Source organism: Odocoileus virginianus, chromosome 29 (genome assembly GCF_023699985.2).
Source record: "Odocoileus virginianus isolate 20LAN1187 ecotype Illinois chromosome 29, Ovbor_1.2, whole genome shotgun sequence".
Lineage (NCBI taxonomy): Eukaryota > Metazoa > Chordata > Mammalia > Artiodactyla > Cervidae > Odocoileus > Odocoileus virginianus.
Window position 1 is genome coordinate 5,943,266 of NC_069702.1, and position 20,313 is coordinate 5,963,578.

Genomic DNA, 20,313 nt, shown 5'->3' on the forward strand with positions numbered 1-20,313 from the left:
AGCTGCCCAGGGCAGTCACCCCAAGTAATGAGGGGCGCCCCGGTTGATGAACGAGGGCGGCCGAAAGCCGCATCCTAACCCTGACGCCGACAGGCGGCCTTAGGAGGTCGGCGGGCGCGGGAAAAAAGCAAACAAATGTAGAAAGCACCCGGCTTCTCGGGCGGAGTCCCCAGGCCCGTGCCCTGCCCACTCCGCACCCCCACCTGTTGGGCAGCATCTCCGGGGCACCTTCTGGCCCAAATGCTTTGGAAACTGTCAACAACAGCAACAAAACCCCCAGAGGCCCGGGATGCTGACGCGCCAGCCTAACAATGCAGAAGAGCGGGAGCCCAAGGAGCCGACCCGCGGGGCCGGGCCTCGCGGGGGTCGGGGATCATCTGGAGGCCGGCCCGCAGCGCCACGGCCGCGCCAACGGTGCCAAGACCGGGCGGGCGGCGGCGCCGGCGCACTCCGGGCACCGAGCCTGCAAAAGGGGCCCCGGGCGAGCGACCGGCCACCTCGCAGACGGCGGGCAGCGGGCGCAGCAGCAGCGGCTGCAGTCCCGGGGCTCCTCAGCCGACCCTCCGGCCGCCGCCGCCGCCGCGCTCGGCTTGCTCCCGCCGGGGCCCCGACCCGAGCCCCGAAGGCGCTCGCTCTCCCCGTCCGCGCGGCCCGGCGGCATGGAGCCCGGCGCGGCGCGCGAAGGCAGCGCGCGTCACGGCGACGGCAGGAAGAAGATGGCGGCGGCCGTGGCGGCGGCGACGACGGCGGCGGCGGCCGCCTCCTCTCACGCGCCGCTGACGCCAATGGTGCGCGCCGGCCGGCGGGCCGCGGATGGCGGCGGCGGCGGCGGCGGCGGCCCGGGCTCCGCTGAGGGGCGGGGCGAGGCGGGAAGGGGGCCGGCCGGAGGCGGAGGCCGGGCCGGCGCCTGGAGGGAGGCGGTGGGGACGGTTTGCTGTGCTCGGAACATGGCGGGCGTCGGCGACGCGGCCGCCCCGAGAGAAGGCGGCGCGGACGGCGCCGAGCGGGATGGCCGCGCTGAGGCGGAGCAGCTGGGCGGCGGCGGCGGCGGTCACGGGCCCCCGCCGGCGCCTCAGCACACGGAGACGCTGGGCTTCTACGAGAGCGACCGGCGGCGGGAGCGGCGCCGCAGCCGCGCAGGTGAGAAGGGCGGCCGGCGCTAGGCCGCGGCCGGGGCGGCGAAGGGCGGCTAGAGGCGCCGCGCGGGACTCGGGGCGCGAGCCTCGGGGGCGGCCGGGGCTTGGTTGGGCGCGCGCGGAGCCGGCGCGGCTCCCGAGGCGCCGCGGCCACTGACAGGCTCCTCGGGCGGGGCCGCCGGCAGCACCGAGGCCCTCGGGCGATAAAACGCCCGCCCGGCCAGGTGCGTCCGAGAGACAGACAGACGGGGGCAGCGGCCGGGGGCGTTCGTCCCCACTGCCATTTCTTGCTGCTTCTGAAAGGTCTTTCTTTAAAACAAAACAAAAAAAACGAAACAGAGCGTCTGGGGTCTCCTCCCGCCTCGATAACGTTGGCGAGCATCTCACCCACCACCCCCGGCTGGAGGAGCCCAAAACTGAGCAGCGCCAGGCTGGATTTCATTATCTGTGTGCCAAGGTGACTTCTGTTTCCAGCGAACTTGAGTCATCCGAACCTGTTAACTTGCTCTCTAAATAATGTGTTCTGCCGCAGATAACGCGGTGGTAGTAATGACAGTGAAGTTTCAGCCCTTCTGCCCAGGGGATAAATATTTAGCACTCCCGCACATGTTACCTGTGAACTTTTCCTAAACCGAAACTTAAGCCACTTTAAAAAAAGAAAAGGCAGCACTTGTGAATCCTCCTTTCAATGACCGGTTTTTAAGCCTGTTGTTTTAATATTGTTTCTTTCTTTCAGCTGTAGGATTTTATTCTTGTGTTCAGAAAGTTTTTAAAAGTTGCCTTTGTATTCATACTGCAGTCGTGTATGAGGCTCGAAAGAAGGGAAGACATTGAGGTATATGTTTCATTGAATGTAGAGTGATCATAACGTTTTAATTTTGCGTAATTCTGAGTTTTGAAGACCAGTGGAGCCGTAATTCCCTTCGAATTTCTTCCAACTACAAATTGTTTCTGGTACACAGTAGGAGCTGCATTAGTCGTTATTTCCTGCAGTTCGTGCTAATAACTTTAAGTCCTAAGGCTTACTGCATCATTGACTGTACTTGTGTATGGAAGACTTGGAAGTCTTTTAGTGCTAACTTGGTCAGATCAAGTGAGATCGTGATTGGCATGCTAATTATCAGAACTAGACTTAGGTTAGCTTTTGTAGAGATCTTTATCTTTGAAAAATTAAGTACAGACTGTGCCCTGTTTTGCCTTTCTCAGTGGGACCACTTAAAAATTCTCAACTCTGGTTAAGTTGTCAGTTTAAACTTTTGCTTGGGAGAGTGTTTACTTTCTGAATTGGTCAGATCTGAGTAAGACAAAGGATTAAATCTCTCAGCTGTCTGCTGCAAATAGAGAGCAGGGTGGCCAGGTTTCACTGTAATTTTTTGAGTTTCAGGAAATCCACCGTTATAAATGTGGCTTGCACGCACAAAAAATGAAATTGTCAGAAGCCTTTTGATGAGCACAGATGTTGGGGCCCTTAACACTGTTTCCGTGGCCCTGCCCGACATCCATCTGGATACCTGTGACTGTGGACTTCCACAGACTTCATGTGGCCCATGCATTCTTCCTCATCATGGGTTACTGAGGGTGGTTTACTTAACATGTTTGAAGCTGGACTTTCAACCCAGGGTTGCGGAAAGTCATTATCAGGGACACACTTCCGGCTCTGGTTGTTGGCGTAGTTAAGTGTTTCCCCAGTTCCATCCATTCAGTGGAGGTGAGATGTGGCAGTTCTTGAGGATCAGGACTTAGGTGAGGGTCCCAGGAGGGTCTCAGCTGGAGTCACCAGCTAGCGTTCTGTCTTGGCCTCCACGTGGGCCCCGTGTCCTTTCTCCCGGGTGTCTGTACGTCTCTGCTAGGCACACGGCTCTCGCCACTGCCAGAACCCACTCCCTAACTCTGATGCTGCCTGGGGCAAACTCTCCTCACTGGAGATTAGGATTCTTGCAGTCATTCTGAAAGTCCCTGGGCTGCTTAAGTGCCTAGTACATTCACCCTGACCCTCCAGCATTGCTGCTTTCCACGACTCAGCATCCTTTCCTTCATCTCCCGTCCAGAATTTAGAAAATTCTTCCCTAGGGGCTGCCCTGGGCCAGAGGGCCTTGGAGTGGCACCACCTAGTGTCCTGTGAGAAGCATTTCTTCCTGAGTCAGATGTCTTCCAAGATGGGATGCTTGTGCTAAAGGTGTTACTTTGTCCGTTTTTTTGCATTCTGGCGCTGCCTCTGATAGGCTGGTCTTCCCTCCTTTCCTGCCAATTCAGGGCAACCTTTGTCTTGCCTTTTGAAAATCATAATTTTAGTGTCTTGGTGGCCTAAACCATCAGTTAGTTCCAAAGTCCCCTTTATCATTTTTCCCAGGGAATGTAGGACTTTTGTAAGTTAGGCATTTGTTGGCCTGTCCTAACCATTCAAGATCCTGTAAATGAATATGCAGATTAGGTGATTAGCCAGACCCTCTCAGTCCAAGTAAAATAATTCAGAACATAGTGTTTGAGGTCCCTAGTTTTATTTTGTACCTGTCTGTTTATGTATATGTTTGTAGAATGTATATATACGTTGGTTGGTATATATACAGCTACATCAAAGGTAAGCTTTGTTTTTCTCTTGCAAACTCTTGTAATCACTTTGTTCACTGAACTCGCTCTGAGTCGAGTGTAGCCTGGCGGTAGGCTGAGACTTTTCTCAGGTGCTGGTACTTAAACCCTGGTTAGAAATGGCTAGTCCACTCCTCCCTCCCAGTTTCGTTCTCTCTCTCATGATGGTCACTGTGTTGAAAGCTATTCCACCGTTGCCTCATGTGCTCCCCTGTCTTGAACTCTGGATATATTAGTCATCACGAGCTGCAGATTCATCTCTTCTTTTTTTCTTCTTCTTAAAAATCTGTATTAATGTCACTGAGTGAGTTGTACACTTAAGAATAGTTAAAATGGTAGCATTTATATATATATATATTTACTGCAATAAAAATGTAAAAATTAAAACAAACCATGACCAACTACTATTGTCCTTTTTGCTATAAGACCAGATAATAAGTACATATTACTGGGACTTCCCTGGTGATCCAGTGGTTTCAGGACTCCACGCCTTCACTGCCAAAGGCGTGGGTTTGATCCCTGAACAGGGAACTAAGATCCTGCCAGCCAGGAGGTTCCCACCCACCTCTCCACCACTCCCCCATCCCCCCACCCCCCCACCCCGCCAAAAAAGAGTACATGTTGCTGTGTTTCCCTGCTTGTTCCCCACCTCACTGCCCTGCAGAAGTTCTCAGTGGTAGAGTTTCTGTATGACCCTGTTCCCATTTAGGAATCTAGGTCCAGCAAGTCAACTTTGGACTAAGCGTTGGGCAATGCATTCTTGGCTTATTTCGGTCGTTGAATTGCTTTGTAGACTCTGTGCTTGCCTAATCTACTTGGCTCTGTTTCTTAACTCCACCACTCAGTGGGTTAGTGTCCAAAGTATCTAAGTTGGCTCTAATGACTGGAGACTTAACAATAGAAGACCTGGTGCAGAGTAAACACAGCGTCTCCTGGTGCCCATGGAGCAGTGACTGTGTAATGCAGGTACTGGAGTATGCACAGGAGCAGGCCTTGCTTATAAAATGAACGTGGAGTAGGGCATGGGTGAACATAGGGCTTCTGACTGTAAATGGCCCCAGTGCCGTGGGGCCCGTTTCGTTCCTTTCTCAGTGGTGACTCGTCACTTCTGGAGCTTAAACTTGTTACCACCCCTTTTGCTTCTCTTCACTTTCTTTGCATTTTAGACCTCTTGCTTACCTCCATGAGAGAGTGAACAAAGGAAGGAAAACTAAAGCCCAGAAAAACCAACTGACGCCTTTTTAGCAGCTCCCACAATTTTCGTCTGGGGCTGAGGTTCAGATTCACCATGTCCTGTTGTGTAATTGAAAGTTTAATATGTTAAAATACATTTTCATTTAACCAGTCCTAATCCTCTATAAAATATGTTACATAGTTATCCTTGTGGCCTGAGACTTATCCTGATGGACGATCAAAGGCTGTGATTTGGAAAATTACACCCTAGAGTAAATCAGTTTCTCATCTACAAAGGAAATTAAGAATAGTTGTAAAACTGCCTAAGAAATTACCTGGAGTGACACAACCCTGATACAGATAATGTAAAATTAGCTTCTTTTCTTCTGACAGATGATTGCTTTTTTTAAAAAATTCTCACTTCTTTTATTTAACTAGTACCTGCAAACTGAAAAGCAATGGTATGATCTTTGACCAGGTCAATATCTTGACCTTTTTTAAGATGTTAAGCTTTCATCTGGTTTGCCCTCCAAAATTCAGTCCTAGAAGCTCATTTGCAGCCCACTTTGGGGAACCCTTACATGAAAGAGGTCTTTGAAAAGACTGTATATAATTGACTGACAAGTTATTGATACTCTGTTCCCTTTTTAGTCCTTTATAACCTTGTATCCTTGGGAAAAGATACTCTTTTTATATCTGTTTTTCCACCTCTAAATTTATGAGTATCTTTTCTGTTGTTTACTTCCCTAAATGAGACTATTTATAAGCAGTTTGAGAGGTTTAACAGCTTAAGACGTACCTTTACTATATTTGACTTAGGAAAGCAAAATTGCTATCATTTTTGATTCCTACTTGGCCTTGTACAAGGGTGTGCCTTTGTATTTGTGTAATAAGCTTGTAACTAATATTTTAGTGTAACTTTAGTAAAGCCTATTAAGGCTCACATTATTTAAGATCATGGAGATTTGCAAGTTTCATAGTATTGTCCTAGCAGTTAGCCAATATTACTTTCCAATTTTTTTAATGGTCAATGCTATTTTAAGAAAGCTATATTTAGACATATTACTGAACATGTAAATATATTTATGATTACTCATTACTTCAAATTAATACTTTTTTATCTTGAGTTCTTATTTCTAAAACAAGCTCTCTCAGAAAATAATCATAATATTTCTTTGTTCAGGGATGAGGAGGAAGCCTTTTATACTGTACTTTTTCTCAATTTAGGATAGTGGATCACCAAGCAACTCTGTGGTAGATGTATACTAATTAAAAATCATCTGGAGGAATTGATTCGGATTTATGATTGATATTATTTTCCTAGTGTTAAATGTTCATAACTGGCAAGGCTTACTTATTCAAATGTAGAAGCTCTTATTTCTAGTAAATAGTGAAATACTTCTATTTTTAAAAGAATTTTACTGAATAATATTTCTTCTTGGTGAGAACTGGATAAATGAACTAATTGGTTGACATCTGAAAAGCTCAAACAGTATTGAGAAAACAAACAATTGGGTTCTTTTATTTTGGAAAATGATTTGCACTTACACTATAAAGACAGATGTTTGACATAACAAATGAAAGTCAGTCTTGCTAAGAAGGGATGAAGCCCCAGCACAGCGTGGAGAAAGCTCAGTTCCTGAGTCGTGTCCAGCTCTTTGCGACCCTGTGGACTGTCACCCGCCAGCCCTTCTGTCCTTGGGAGCTCTGGTCCATTGAGCCAGCCAAGTTCTTAAAGAATGGCAGCCACAGGTCAAAGAGCAGTAGTCATCTTCCTGAATAATTAGCCAGGCAGTCTGCCAGTATCACAGGACAAGTGAGTTCAGGTATGTCCGTAGAATGGAGAAAACAGTGTTTAAAACAACAGCAACGACAAACAAAAACACTGAAACACAGCTATGCTCCAGAACGGAAGGTTCCAGAACAGAAGTAGCATCCTGCAGAATATATCTATGACCAGGAAAAGGTTAGTGGGGGTGTGGGGCACCCACACAGCAGCAGGACTACCTTGTCATACCTTAGGAGCTCGAGCCACAGGGCAACAGAATCCCCTTCTGCAGTGTGAATCAGAGGCTCCTTCTGAGAGACGGAAGCCAGGTCAGGGCTCAGTCATCTTCTCTAGTATGATTGTCAGGTAGATGAATGATAATTACGGTCTAGGGGAGAGTATGTGTTCAGTCGTTCAGCCGTGTCCAACTGTTTGCAGCTCCAGGGGCTGCAGCACGCCATGCTTCCCTGTCTTTCACCATCTCCTGGGGTTTGCTCAAATTCATGTCTATCAAGTCAGTGATACTATCTAACTATCTCATCCTCTGCTGTCTGCTTCTCCTTTTGCCTTCAGTCTTTGCAGCAGCAGGGTCTTTGCCAATGAATCCGCTTGTCGAATCAGTTGGTCAAAGTATTGGAGCTTCAGCATCAGTCCTTCCAATGAATATTCAGGGTGGATTTCCTTTAGGATTGACTAGTTTGATCTCCTTGCAGTCCAAGGAACTCTCTAGAGTCTTCTCCAGCACCAGAGTTTGCAAGCATCAATTCTTCGGTGCTGGGTTCTGTTCCCAACTTGCCTCTTAGCTTTTCAGTGACTTTGGACAGCTCTCTTAAGTTCTGAGACTCTTGATTTGCAAAACGTGAACACTGTTAACTGCACCGTTAGCTCTCAGAGCTGTGGGGAGGATTCTATGAAGTAATGTGTGCAGCACCTTTGTGAGCCCCTCAGTCAGGTGTTTCATTTGTGTTAGTCCCTCAGTCATGTCTGACTCTTCGCCAGGCTCCCCTGTACGTGGAATTCTCCAGGCAAGTATACTGGAGTGCATGGCCGTTCCTTTCTCCAGATCTTCCCACTCCAGGGATCGAAGCCAGGTCTCCTGCATTGCAGGCAGATTCTTTACAGTCTGAGCCACCTGAGAACAGAGGACCCTAGTCCTTATGCAGGGCCTTCAGGAGTGGGGTGGGGGTGGACGGGGAGGAGGAGGTGAGAAAGCTTTCCAGCTGTCTCACCCCCCGAAACTTGGTGCTTTTGTTAGGATTGCTTTAATGTCTCTTTTAAAACCGTTCTCCAACCCACTGGTATGGTGTTAATCATAGGTAAACCCTACCCTTGCACTCAACTCACTGGGGGCTGGACTTCGGGAAGATCCGGATACATGGCGCTTGGTTTCAGAAAGCTTAAGCGCTGGTGAGGGAGCTGCTTAGTAAACAGTGTAACGTCAGGGAGGTAAACCCAGGGTGCTCGGAGCACCGAGAAGGGGGGGGTTCCCAGTTTTCCAGAACACAGTGGCCTATTTACTAAAGCACTTAAGACAATGATAGAATAATCTAGTGCCAGAAAGCAGAGGCTTTAGGGCTGGACTGCTTGATTTGAATGCTGACTGTACTGTTTGCTTCTTCTGTGACGTTGGGGGCCTCCTTCACTTCTCTGTGCCTCAGTTTCTTCATCTATAAGATGGGCGTGATGATAAAGCCTGTCTCATGGTTATGAGAACTGTGTACCCAAAACATGTTTTGTCCTTTAATGCTTGGGTTTACTGTCAAATTTTCCATTGGAGAATCAAAATTAGTGTTTACAACTGAAATTCTTGCATTTCTAGAGGTAGAATCCTGATACAGTACTTCACATTTATAATAGAGTTAAAACACCTTTATAGGTTCATATTTTATAATTTTTTAAAACTTGTTTAAGGAAAATACCTTAGGTTATATAGTTTGTTAAATATGCTTGTTAGATGTGTTCCCTTTTATCCTTGGAAACAGGATTGCAGACATAGCTGTAAGCATTAGGTGACCACCAAACTCGGATTGGCTAGTGCTGTGTGGACCATGTGAAGTTACTAGTAAGTGGTTCCAGAGAGCGTGTCATGCCTTGCGGTCTTCACACCCTTTCACACCCAGTCCCTCGAACATCCTTTGTGAGTGACAAGCAGATAACAGGTGTTGTAAAACCGCTCAGAGCCTCGTTTCACTTTTCTGTGATGTTGAGATCTGTGGGTCGAGCGGGGTCCCAGGACCAGTGGGGACAGAACCAGTGCGGATCCGCCCTCATCTGACTGCTCTTCCTGTGCCCTCCGCTGGACCAGGACAAAACCCTCTCTCGGGAGGAAGCTCCGTCATCTGCGGGCCCGGGGAGGACACCAGTCCGGAGGATAACTTCCTAAATAAACAAGGGTACAGGGTCGGGCTGCAGCCCCTGGGCCCACCCAGCCTGAGCTTGCCCAGGTTCAGGACCGAAGGAAGAGCCAGGACTCGGCAACAGGGACCTCAGTGGTTTAAAATGGTTGAGGGGAGGGGGCGCTTACATGTGTGAAGCGAAGTCCAGCACACACAGTCACACGGTGGCGGTGGCGGGTTCGGCTTGCAGGGAGAAGGGGGCTCTTTGGTTACCAGGGAAACCAGCCGAGGGCCACGCCCCTCCCCGCCCTTTGACAGCACTGGCTGGGGCCGGCTGGGCCGGGGGCGGCTCTGCAGGAAGGTCAGCCCTGCGCCTGGGACACAGGTGAAGCAGGCCCTGGTTGTCAGGGCATGGACAGAGAGCAAGAGGACAGCCATCTTGAGTGGCCTGACCACTCGGACACTCATCCCAGCCTTTCGGTTTAATTTGCTTTTCAAAATGTAAACTCGTGTGACAGCCTGTTTGTCTAATCCTTCACATGCCCAGGTACTAGCGCGCGCCCCCCAGCTCCACTCCCTGCCCTTACTGGCCCTGCCCCTGGGGCGGAGGGCAGGTGCCTGTCGGGGACCGTCCTTTGGATGCTCACTGACCCGATGCTCGAGCTCTTCCCTGCTGAGAGCGCCTGCGTCTCACAGCACACCTGCCCCAGTCCTGGGCGCTGTGCCCGAGAAGCTGCCGCGCTCTGCTTCCGCAGCCTCTCCGCTCTTTGCTCGCCGCTACGCCCTCCTCTGTGACTGCCTTCCTCTGCTCTGAGCCACACGTTCGTTCAGGGAGCGCGGCTGAGCCGCTCTTCAGCGCTGCACCCTGAGGGTGCAGAGGGAAGAAAGGAGAACCCCGAATGGGAGCGTGTGTGTACCCGGGCTCTAGGGAAAACCCGGGGAGTCTTCCTGGAGCCGGGTCACTGGTGAGCCCTGAACTAACGGTGGGGCTGCGCTAGTGGGCTCAATGGGGAAAGGGTGGGGTGCAGTTTGCTGGCTAAAGGTGCCTTTGGAATTTCTAGGTGGAGTTGCCCATAAGGCAGTGGGAAATAGGAGTCCATGCTCAGGAGTCAAAAACGGAAGCTATGGCAACATCAGGATTGAGGTGATGGCTTTGACCTTAGACCGCCCCAGGAGAGTCTGTGTAGGAAAGAAAGAAAAGAGGAAAGGCAAGGTACCTGGTGACACATGAAACAGTATGGCCTTAAAGGGCGGCCGGAATTTTACTGTGGCCTTGCTCTGTTGCATGCGTGCGTGTGCGAAATCACTCAGTCATGTCCGATTCTGTGCAGCCCCTGGGCTGTGGCCCGCCAGGCACCTCTGTCCGTGGGATCTCCAGGCAAGAAGACTGGAGTGGGTTGCCTCCTCCAGGGGATCTTCCTGATCCAGGGATGGAACCTTTATCTCTGGCATCTACCTGCATTAGCAGGCAGGTTCCTGGGAAGCCTGTAGGGAACCAGAGCCCCCAACCAGACCCGCAAGACCTTCAGGATCAGGTGCAGGAAGACCAGGGAGTCTCGTGACGCGACCCTCAGGGCTTGTGATCCCGCTTTCTGGCCTCGGCGCCAGTTTGTGCCAGAGCAGTTCCTTCTGCTTCCTGAATGTCCCGTGGCTTCCCAGCATTCATTCACATGAAAGAACTGATATTTATAGATATTCGCTAATGAGAGCATCTCTCCTCTGTCCAATTGGAAAATCGAACTGCGTTCAAGTCTTAACTGTTTTATCTTTCTCTTCCACTTTAGCTGTCCTTGTTTACAGCACAAAACACTCAATTTTTTTTCTCTCCTTCATGCAGTAGATCTTGTGTTGGATCTAGCCCGCCACCAACATGTTAGAAAGTTCCGAGCCAGAAGTTTCACTCCGCACGGATATGGTTGCCTTGAGGCACATATGGTGGGGTTCACACCTTGTCTCCGTGGTTTCAGCCGTAGTGTCCTGAGAGCGCCACGCTCATGGTCACTGTGTGATCTGACCTGCCTCTCTGCCCAGCTGCAGTAGGCACAGGTTGGGTTCTCTCTCTACCTCTTTGAGTATCCAGGTGGCTTTCATGATACCACTGACTCTCCAAGTCGATTATGAATCTTATATTTAAAGAAATCTGTGATTTGGAGGTGGGTGGGACTCTCACTTCTGCATATAAGCAAGCCACTTCACCTGATGTTCAAAGAACTACTGTCTGTCCCAGTGCTGGAAGAAGTCAGCTGTTTTAGGCCCAGAGAGGTAGTAAGTCCACTTCTGAGTCTTCCTGAAGGTTCTTCCAGAGTGTTTAGGACTGTGCAGTCGTCCCCACCCCTGCAGCCTTTAAATCCTAGCATCACGTAAGGCATAACTCCACAGGTGGACACTCGTAAGTGAAATTGACCTCCCTGCTTTGTTGTCTGTGTGAGAACACCAGCATGGGGTTTGGGAAAGGACCATGAGTCCAGCTCGGAGCAGAGAGGCTGGTTTGCAGCCCTTGGTGTCCTGAGTCCGGGAAGAGAGGACGGCCTCCCAGAGAGTGAGAGGAGGGAGGGAGGGGTCTGATCGGGGGCTGAGCGGCCACACAGGCGGTGGGCTTCCAGGAAGTGTTGCTCACACGGTGGAAACATTGGGATCAGGTAACAGCCTTACTGGGCATCCCAGGTCTGCCAGATACAGCCCAGTGGAAAGCGTTCAGCCTCCTCCGGCCTTTCTTTCCTCAGCTGAGATGAGACGATGGAGGATGAATCTGCATCAGAGGAATGGAAAACAGGTGGACAGGTCCACGGGAGCGCGGTCTTCAGACGGGGTTGAGGTTCTGTCTTGTGTGACTCACAGTCACCATTGTGTTGGGAAGCCTTCACCTGGGGAAGTGGTGTTCTTTAGACACTGGCAGCATCTCTGAGGCTGAAGAAGAATTTGCACCAGTGTAGAGTGTGTACTTCACCCCAGCTTACTCCTGGGCTGGAGGAGCGCCTCTTGGGTGCGTGTGTGTGTGTGTGTGTCTCCATTTTCTATGTGCTCGGTACCCACTCTGTGTGTGTGGTATCTTTTCCCCTGCCTTCTACTCTGCATCAGCCCAGGCCCTCTATCACCTAAGACCCCTCACGAGACTCTCACAGAGAACTTCTGACTTATATTCTGGCTTATAGCAGTGGCCCCTGGTGTATCCCCCTGACATTTTCAGTTACTATCTCACAAAAACAGTAGTTTTCTCACTCTGCTGATGGCTTATGTGCAGTTCAGCTGGGCGCGGAAATGTAGATTACTTTGTTTTATTATCTTGTTTTATGTATGTATTACCTGGGACCCCAGCTAGCCATGGAAGTTGCTTGATAAATGCTGTTCTTTTTTTTTTGTCATTTTTTTTCTTGTAGAGCTTTCACTGTTGAGGTTCCTCAGCGCTGAACTAACCAGAGGGTACTTCCTTGAACATAATGAGGCCAAGTATACAGAAAGAAGAGAAAGAGTATACACTTGTATGCGAATACCAAGAGAATTGGAAAAGGTACTGTTTTGGGGGTTTTTTTAACTACTTGCCATCATTTTAAAAATTATGTCAACATGTTAATTCTGTTAAAAACAATGTGAACTGCTTGAGTGGAGTTTTTAAAATATTGGAAATAATGGGATCATGAATAATTAGGTGGGATAGGAATTCCCAGATAGGAAGAGTCTTGAAAAGGTGCATTTTTCAGTGTCAGACCCAGTGATCTGTAACTTCGCTGTTTATTAACCTTGCTGAATTCCTGTTTGAGTCTTCCCTGGTGGCTCAGTGATAAAGAATCCACCTGCCGATGCAGGAGTCATGGGTTTGGTCCCTGGGTCAGGAAGATCCCCTGGAGGAGGAAATGGCAACTCACTCCAAGTCTTCTTGCCTGGAGAATCCCGCGGAGAGAGGGGCCCTTGCCCACCAGGCTGCCCGTCCACGGGACCACAGATGAGGTGGACACTACTGGCGGCTACACAGCACGAGCAACAATTCCCATTTATGTTCCATTCAGATAACTTTCTTCAAGGAATTACTCTCTTCTTATTCTCCTAATTCTCTTCAGTTTGTTTTTCCTAGAAGCAGTTTTTTCCCCATTCAGCACGATATAAATTATTTAATTTCACCCTTTGTTAAAGTGTCAGTTTCTCAGAAAGCCCTCATTTTTAAAAATGTAAAGGACACTTTCTCCAAAGAAAATTGGATAGTCTGTTTCACCTTCAACACAGAAAACATCTCAGTATGGAATAAACATGTAACAGCACCACTAATCCTTCCATGTGGTCCTCCCTTGATAGGTCCTAGGACACCAGGACTGATCAGATACGAAGCCAAGGCTGCCCTTTTCCTCTGCATTCACGGAGTTGATGAGTCAGAACCATTTGGAAATTTCTTATAAGAAGGAAAGAGTTAACCAATAATTCAGCTTTCAGTTCAATTCAGTCACTCAGTCATATCCGATTTTTTGCAACCCCAGGGGCTGCAGCACGCCAGGCCTCCCTGTCCATCACCAATTCCCAGAGCTTGCTCAAACTCATGTCCATCGAGTCGGTGATGCCATCCAACCATCTCATCCTCTGTTGTCCCCTTCTTCTCCTGCCTTCACTCTTTCCCAGTATCAGGGTCTTTTCTGATGACTCAGCTCTTCACATCAGGTAGCCAAAGTATTGGAGTTTCAGCTTTAGCATCAGTCCTTCCAATGAATATTTAGGGTTGATTTCCTTTAGGATTGACTGGTTTGATCTCCTTGCAGTCCAAGGGACTCTGAAGAGTCTTTTCCAACACCACAGTTCAAAAGCATCAATTCTTCAGCGCTCTGCTTTCTTTATGGTCCAGCTCTTACATCCATGGAAGTTTCTTGTAAGAAGGAAAGAGTTAGGCAATAATTTAGCTATGCTAAAACATGTTCTTGTACATTTTAAGAAACACAGAACTTGTGATATTCCAGTCGGTTCCCTGAAATCATAGTTTCTCATAGAGTTGGTAAGGAAGGGTTTAGTTGTTGTGCTTTCTCCGTGGGCCATAACAACAGGAGGAGTGGTAGACAGTGAGAAGGGAGGGAGCGGGCGGTCTGGCCAAGGTTTGTTTATGTCTAACTGTCCATCCGTTTGGTAGAAGGAAGAGGGTCGCATGTGAAGGGGCAGGTTGAGAGACCTTGTTTTCGTGGGTTTTTGGTGGCAGGTGGTACATGAGAGCTTTGGGGGGTTCTGTATTGGGGTGAGATTAGAGAGTGGGGGAGCCAGCAGACGTTTGAGACAATGAAGCAGTTTGGTGCCTTTGGCCAGGATCCTTAAACACGCGTGGCAGTTACCGCATCACTGCTTTTCTCTAGGGTTCTGTGCTGGAGCCAAGGCCTGGAGGTGAGGAGGGAGGTGTTTGGGGGTTGGGGGGGTGCAGCCCTCGTCCCTGGGGTGGCAGCTCCCTTGTTTCGTGTATTAGAGTAGCTTTGAGGTTTTGTCCAGGAGGAACCTGGCAGGTGATGTTTCTTCTGCTTGAAAAAATAATTTTTTGTTTAAAGTAATTCTTGTGTCTTTCTTAAAACATCTGAACCTGCTTTTCAAAGCTCACTTTTTTCTGTCAGTGATCAGCCCTGGGCTGGAAGTGGGTGGCCACTGCAGATGCCCTGCTGGGGGCCTGCCTTCTCTCTGTGGCCTGGATGCCTGTCCACCCGCCTGTCTGAGCTGCTGGCCTCCCGCTTTGCTCTGGGCGAGCCCAGAGGATTATGTCCGCTGTCCGCAGGCAGACTTTATGGACTTCAACTTAGGAGGTGTCCTGCTGACCCCTTGTACCACTTTGCACCTGTGGTAGAAACAGCTCGCAGTGACAGCAGCCCCCCATAACTGTCACCTTATCAGAGGCAGGCTCAGTACACCCATCCTTCTCTTTTCCTCATCTATTGTTCAGTCACTGAGCTGTGTCCAGCCTCTGCAACCCTGTGGACTGCAACACACCAGGCTCCTCTGTCCTCCTCTCTCTCCTGGAGTTTGCTCAAATTTATGTCTGTTGTGTCAGTGATGCTATCCAATTATCTCATCCTCTGTCACCCCCTTCTCTTTTTGCCTTCAGTCTTTCCCAGCATCAGGGTCTTTTCCAATGAGTTGACTCTTCACATTAGTGGCCAGAGTTTTGGAGCTCTAACTTTAGCATCAGTCCTTTCGGTAAGTATTCAGGGATAATTTCTCTTTGGATTGACTGGTTTGATCTCTTTACAGGAAGGGACACTTAAGAGTCTTCTCCAGCACCACAGTTATTTTCCTCATTCAGTTCAGTTCAGTCGCTCAGTTGTGTCCAACTCTTTGCGACAAACCATAAACCACAGCACGCCAGGCCTCCCTGTCCATCACCAACTCCTGGAGTCCACCCAAACCCATGTCCATTGAGTCAGTGATGCCATCCAGCCATCTCATCCTCTATCATCCCCTCCTCCTCCTGCCCTCAATCTTTCCCAGCATCAGGGTCTTTTCAAATGAGTCAGCTCTTCGCATCATGTGGTCAAAGTATTGGAGCTTCAGCTTCAACATCAGTCCTTCCAGTAAATACCCAGGACTGATTTCCTTTAGGATGGACTGGTTGGATCTCCTTGCAGTCCAAGGGACTCTGAAGAGTCTTCTCCAACACCACAGTTCAAAAGCATCAATTCTTCTGTGCTCAGCTTTCTTTATAGTACAACTCTCACATCCACACATGACCACTGGAAAAACCATAGCCTTGACTAGACGGACCTTTGTTGACAAAGTAATGTCTCTGCTTTTCAATATGCTGTCTAGGTTGGTCACAACTTTCCTTCCAAGGAGTAAACATCTTTTAATTTCATGGCTGCAGTCACCATCTGCAGTGATTTTGGAACCCAGAAAAATAGTCAGCCACTGTTTCCACTGTTTCCCCATCTATTTCCCATGAAGTGATGGGACCGGATGCCATGATCTTAGTTTTCTGAATGTTGAGCTTCAAGCCAACTTTTTCACTCTCCTCTTTCACTTTCATCAAGAGGCTTTTTAGTTCCTCTTCACTTTCTGCCATAAGGGTGGTGTCATCTGCATATCTGAGGTTATTGATATTTCTCCCGGCAGCATTGAAATCACACGCAAATTTCTTGGTGGATTTCTCACAGAAACTTGTAAGCTTTTCATGTTTGTTGTTGTGAGTATTAAATTGTCTTCTGGGAAAATCTTTGCAGGTCTTGATGGGACTTCAGTATAAACCAGTGTTTTTCAAACTGTGGTCTGTTGCAGGACCAGTAGTAGGTGGAATAACCCATGTAGTAAGCTGTAATCGATGAGGATTTATTCTGTTGAAGAATAAAAAAAGTATCACATTGCATTCATTGCCTAAACTCAGGGTAAGTGTTGTTTACTACTTGCTGTTTGTTTTACATTTATTTTAAGACTATAAAAATGATGTTAGACAAAAAGCAAATTTGAGCAATTTTTTAATTCGAATTCAAAATGGGTCGTAAAGCAGCACAGACAGTTCACAACATCAGCAATGCATGTGGCCAAGGAACTGCTAACGAACATATAATGCAGTGGAAATTCAAGAAGTTTTGGAAAGGAGGCGAGAGCCTTGAAGATGGCGGGCTTAGTGGCTGCCCATTGGAAGTTAGCAACAGGCATTGAGAGCAATTATCAAGGCAGATCTTCTTAGAACTACATAAGAAGTTGCCAAAGAACTCATCATCAGCCATTCTACATTCATTTGCATTTGAAGCAAATTGGAAAGGTGAAGAAACTCGGTAAGTGGCTGCCTCATGAGCTGACTGAAAAGTCAAAACAAAATCATTGTTTTGAAGTGTCATCTTCTCTTATTCTCTTCAACAACAATGAACCATTTCTCGATCGGATTGTGATGTGTGACAAAAAGTGGATTTTATACAACCAGTGATGACCAGCTCAGTGGCTAGACCAAGAAGAAGCTCCAAAGCACTTCCCCAAACCAAACTTGCACCCAAAAAAAGTGGTCTTGGACACTGGTGGTCTCCTGCCAGTCTGATTCTCTCCAGCTTTCTGAATCCTGGCACAACCACTGTATCTGAGAAGTGTGCTCGGCAAATGGGTGAGACGCACTGAAAACTGTTACACCTGCTGCCAGCACTGGGCAGCAAACGGGCCCAGCTCTTCCCCATGACAGCGCCCACCGCATGGCACAAAACCAAGGCTTCAGAAGCTGGGCTGCAGGGTTCTTCTGCCTTGTTCGACCTCTCACCGATCGACAACCACTTCTTCAAGCATCTTGACAGCTTTTTGTAGGGAAAACACTGCCATAACCAGCAGGAGGCAGAAAATGGTTTCCAAGAGTCCGTTGAATCCTGAAGCATGGATTTTTATACTACAGGAGTAAATAAACTTATTTCTGTTGGCAAAAGTGTGTGGATTGTAATGGTTCCTATCTTGATTAATAAAGATGTGTTTGAGCCTAATGATAATCTAAAATTCACAGTCCAAAACCGCAGTTACTTTTATACCAGCAATAAGACTAAGTGGCGCATAAAGGAAAGCAGACTTAGATTTCAGTTTAATTCCAGGCTTAAATATGTCTCGTAACAGCATGAATTCACTCTGCTGTCTCTAAGGCCTTTATCTGATGTGGGGAGGGGGTCCCACTTCAGGCGTTTATTGTGAGAGTTGAGAGGCAGTCAAGGTGTTCATGGTAATATAAGTTATTTTTATTGGTTACCTTTGTGTTTATTTGTCTAATATAAAATACCATACTAATTTTTAAAAAAACTGTTGTTGTTTTTGAGGGGGATAAATGCTACTATATTTCCACCTAACCTTTGCAAGAAGAGAAACTTGATAATTAAAGAGCACTTTGTGTCTTCAGGGGTTGCAGATACTATAAAGCATGTAATTAATGCTTATTCTTTTAAAGTCAAGAGAAAGATCAACTCAACATCTCCAATCAAACCTGTTTGGCAATTATTAAAAAGAAAAAAAAAGACAGGTTTTCTGTGTAATATTGTCAGTAGATAAACATGTTATACTTGACATTTAGTAAATGTGAATTGCTTATATAAAGTTTTTCTAGTTTTATTAGCACATTTTTATGCTTGAACTTCTCAATGAAATGTAAGGATATGAAGTTTTGGAGCATTTGTTGGCTTAGAGGCAACATTTCTTCTTTTCCTCCGCAATCCTTTCTCCATGCTCCCACATGCTCCAGTGGTTCTTGTCTAGATCTGCTACTAACTGCGCATATGCTCCACTTTGGGAGCTGTCTTTTTTTTCTTCCACACAAGGAGGAAGCTAAACTGCAGTATCCCTGCATCCTGAACAGAGATCCAGGATAGTAAAGTGGTTACAGGGCATGAACTCAAAGGCCAGCCTGCCTGAATTTGAATCTTGGCTCCACAGTTTATCACGTGTGAGGCCGTGACCAATTCACTTCGGTTTCCATGTGCCTCAGTTTTCTCATCCAAGTGTTAATTACGTGGTAAGCCTTCTGTGGGCTTCCTAGGTGGCTCAGTGGTCAAGAATCCACCTGCAATGCAGAAGAGGCAGGTTGGATCCCTGGGCAGAGAAGATCCCCTGGAGAAGGAAATGGCAACCCACCCAGTACTCCTGCCTGGATAATCCCATGGACAGAGGAGCTTGGCGGGCTACAGTCCGTGGGCTCACAGGAGTCAGACATGACTTAGCAACTGAACAACAGAAACCTTCTGTAAGTGTTTTAAAATCCTTACAAGTCTCACTTCAGCAAATTGGAATGCCCTGTCCTTGGAGAACAGGAAAAAGCTCGTAAGGTTTCTTGTCCCTGGCTGCACTGCAGTGGCCGTTTCATTTGCAGTGGGGATGGCAGCCACCCTGAGCTGAGTCCAGCCGGGAGTAGTTGGGAGAAGACTGGTTTTCAAGGTTCTCTGTGTCCCTCTTTCATCTCCAGCTCTATTTCTAACCATCCTGCTTCACTTGCAAATGAAGGGCTCTTCTTACCCTGGAAGGGTCGTGATTTCTGACCCCCAACCTCTTGGATTGCTGATCTCAGGCAGAAAGAACCTTTATGAAAAATGTTTTCTTCCTTTTCTCCTTTCGGTCAAGCTATCTGAAAGTGAAGCTTATGTCTTTCGGGTTTAGCTGATGGCCACAGAGATAATGCTTGCTCTTTGGAAGAAAAGCTGTGACAAATCTAGACAGTGTATTAAAAAGCAAAGACATCACTTTGCTGACAAAGGTCCATATAGTCAAAGCTATGGATTTTCCAGTAGTCATATGCATATGTTAATGTTGAACCATTATGAAGACAGAGCATCGAAGAACTGATTCTTTTGAACTATGGTGCGAGAGAAAACCCTTAAGAGTACGTTGAACAGCAAAGAGATCAAACCAGTCAATCTTAAAGGAAATCAACCCTGAATATTCATTGGAAGGACTAATGCTGAAGCTGAAGCTCCAAAACTTTGGCCACCTGATTTGAAGAGCTGATTCATTGGAAAAGACCCTGATGCTGGGAAAGATTGAAGACAGGAGGAAAAGGGGGCAACAGAGGATGAGATGGTTGGACGGCATCACCGACTCGATGGACATGGGTTTAAGCAAGCTCCGGGTGTTGGTGATGGACAAGGAAGCCTAGTGTGCTGCAGTCCACAGGGTCACAAAGAGTCGGACACAGCTTAGCAACTGAACAACCAACCACCCACCCTCATGTAGTTATTTATCTTCCCAGTCTTAGTTTTGAGTGCTATGTTCCAGGCACTTTTACTGTGGGGAAGTACAGAGATAAACATGGGACTCATGAAGGGAATGGCAAGGTGATAAAAAAGAGGTCACTTCTGTACATTTTAGGGCATACGTGGAGGTGTTAGTGTCAGTCACTCCATTACGTCCAACTCGTGCAATCCCACGGACTGAGCCCACCAGGCTCCTCTGTCCATGGGATTCTCCAGGCAAGAATGCTGGAGTGAGTTGCCATTCCCTTCTCCAGGGGATCTTCCCGACCCAGGGATTGAACCTGGGTCTCCCATATTGCAGGCAGATTCTTCACCATCTGAGCCACAGGGAAGTCCGTGTGGAGGTGAGGGGGTGAGGTATACTAGGGAGACGCAGAGCTCGGAGATTGTTAGCACAAAAGAAAGGATGGGTTGGAGCCAGGGACTGTGAAGGTTAGACCAAGGAGTTTAGACTGGCATCGGAAGGAAATTAAAATTTTTTCTTGAGAATAATTTTATCTGTGTGTGTAACAGAATGGGCTTCCCAGTGACACAGTGGTAAAGAACCCGCCTACTGATGCAGGAGACACAGAGGCCTACCTGGGCTGGATCCCTAGGTCAGGAAGATCCCCGGGAGAAGGAAGTGGCCACCCACTGCTGGAAAATCCCAGGGACAGAGGAGCCTC

At 48.0% G+C, this 20,313-nt stretch overlaps 1 protein-coding gene across 1 annotated transcript in view; it reads left to right on the forward strand.

The window, feature by feature from the left end:
- The first annotated feature begins 223 nt into the window (after positions 1–223).
- The window catches only part of TAPT1 (transmembrane anterior posterior transformation 1), a 60,581-nt gene continuing 40,491 nt past the window's right edge, over positions 224–20,313 (forward strand). Inside the window, 2 exon segments of the mRNA XM_070458087.1 lie at positions 224–1,140; positions 12,377–12,507. Of these exon segments, the coding sequence (XP_070314188.1) occupies positions 312–1,140; positions 12,377–12,507 (960 nt within the window). The 5' untranslated portion in view covers positions 224–311.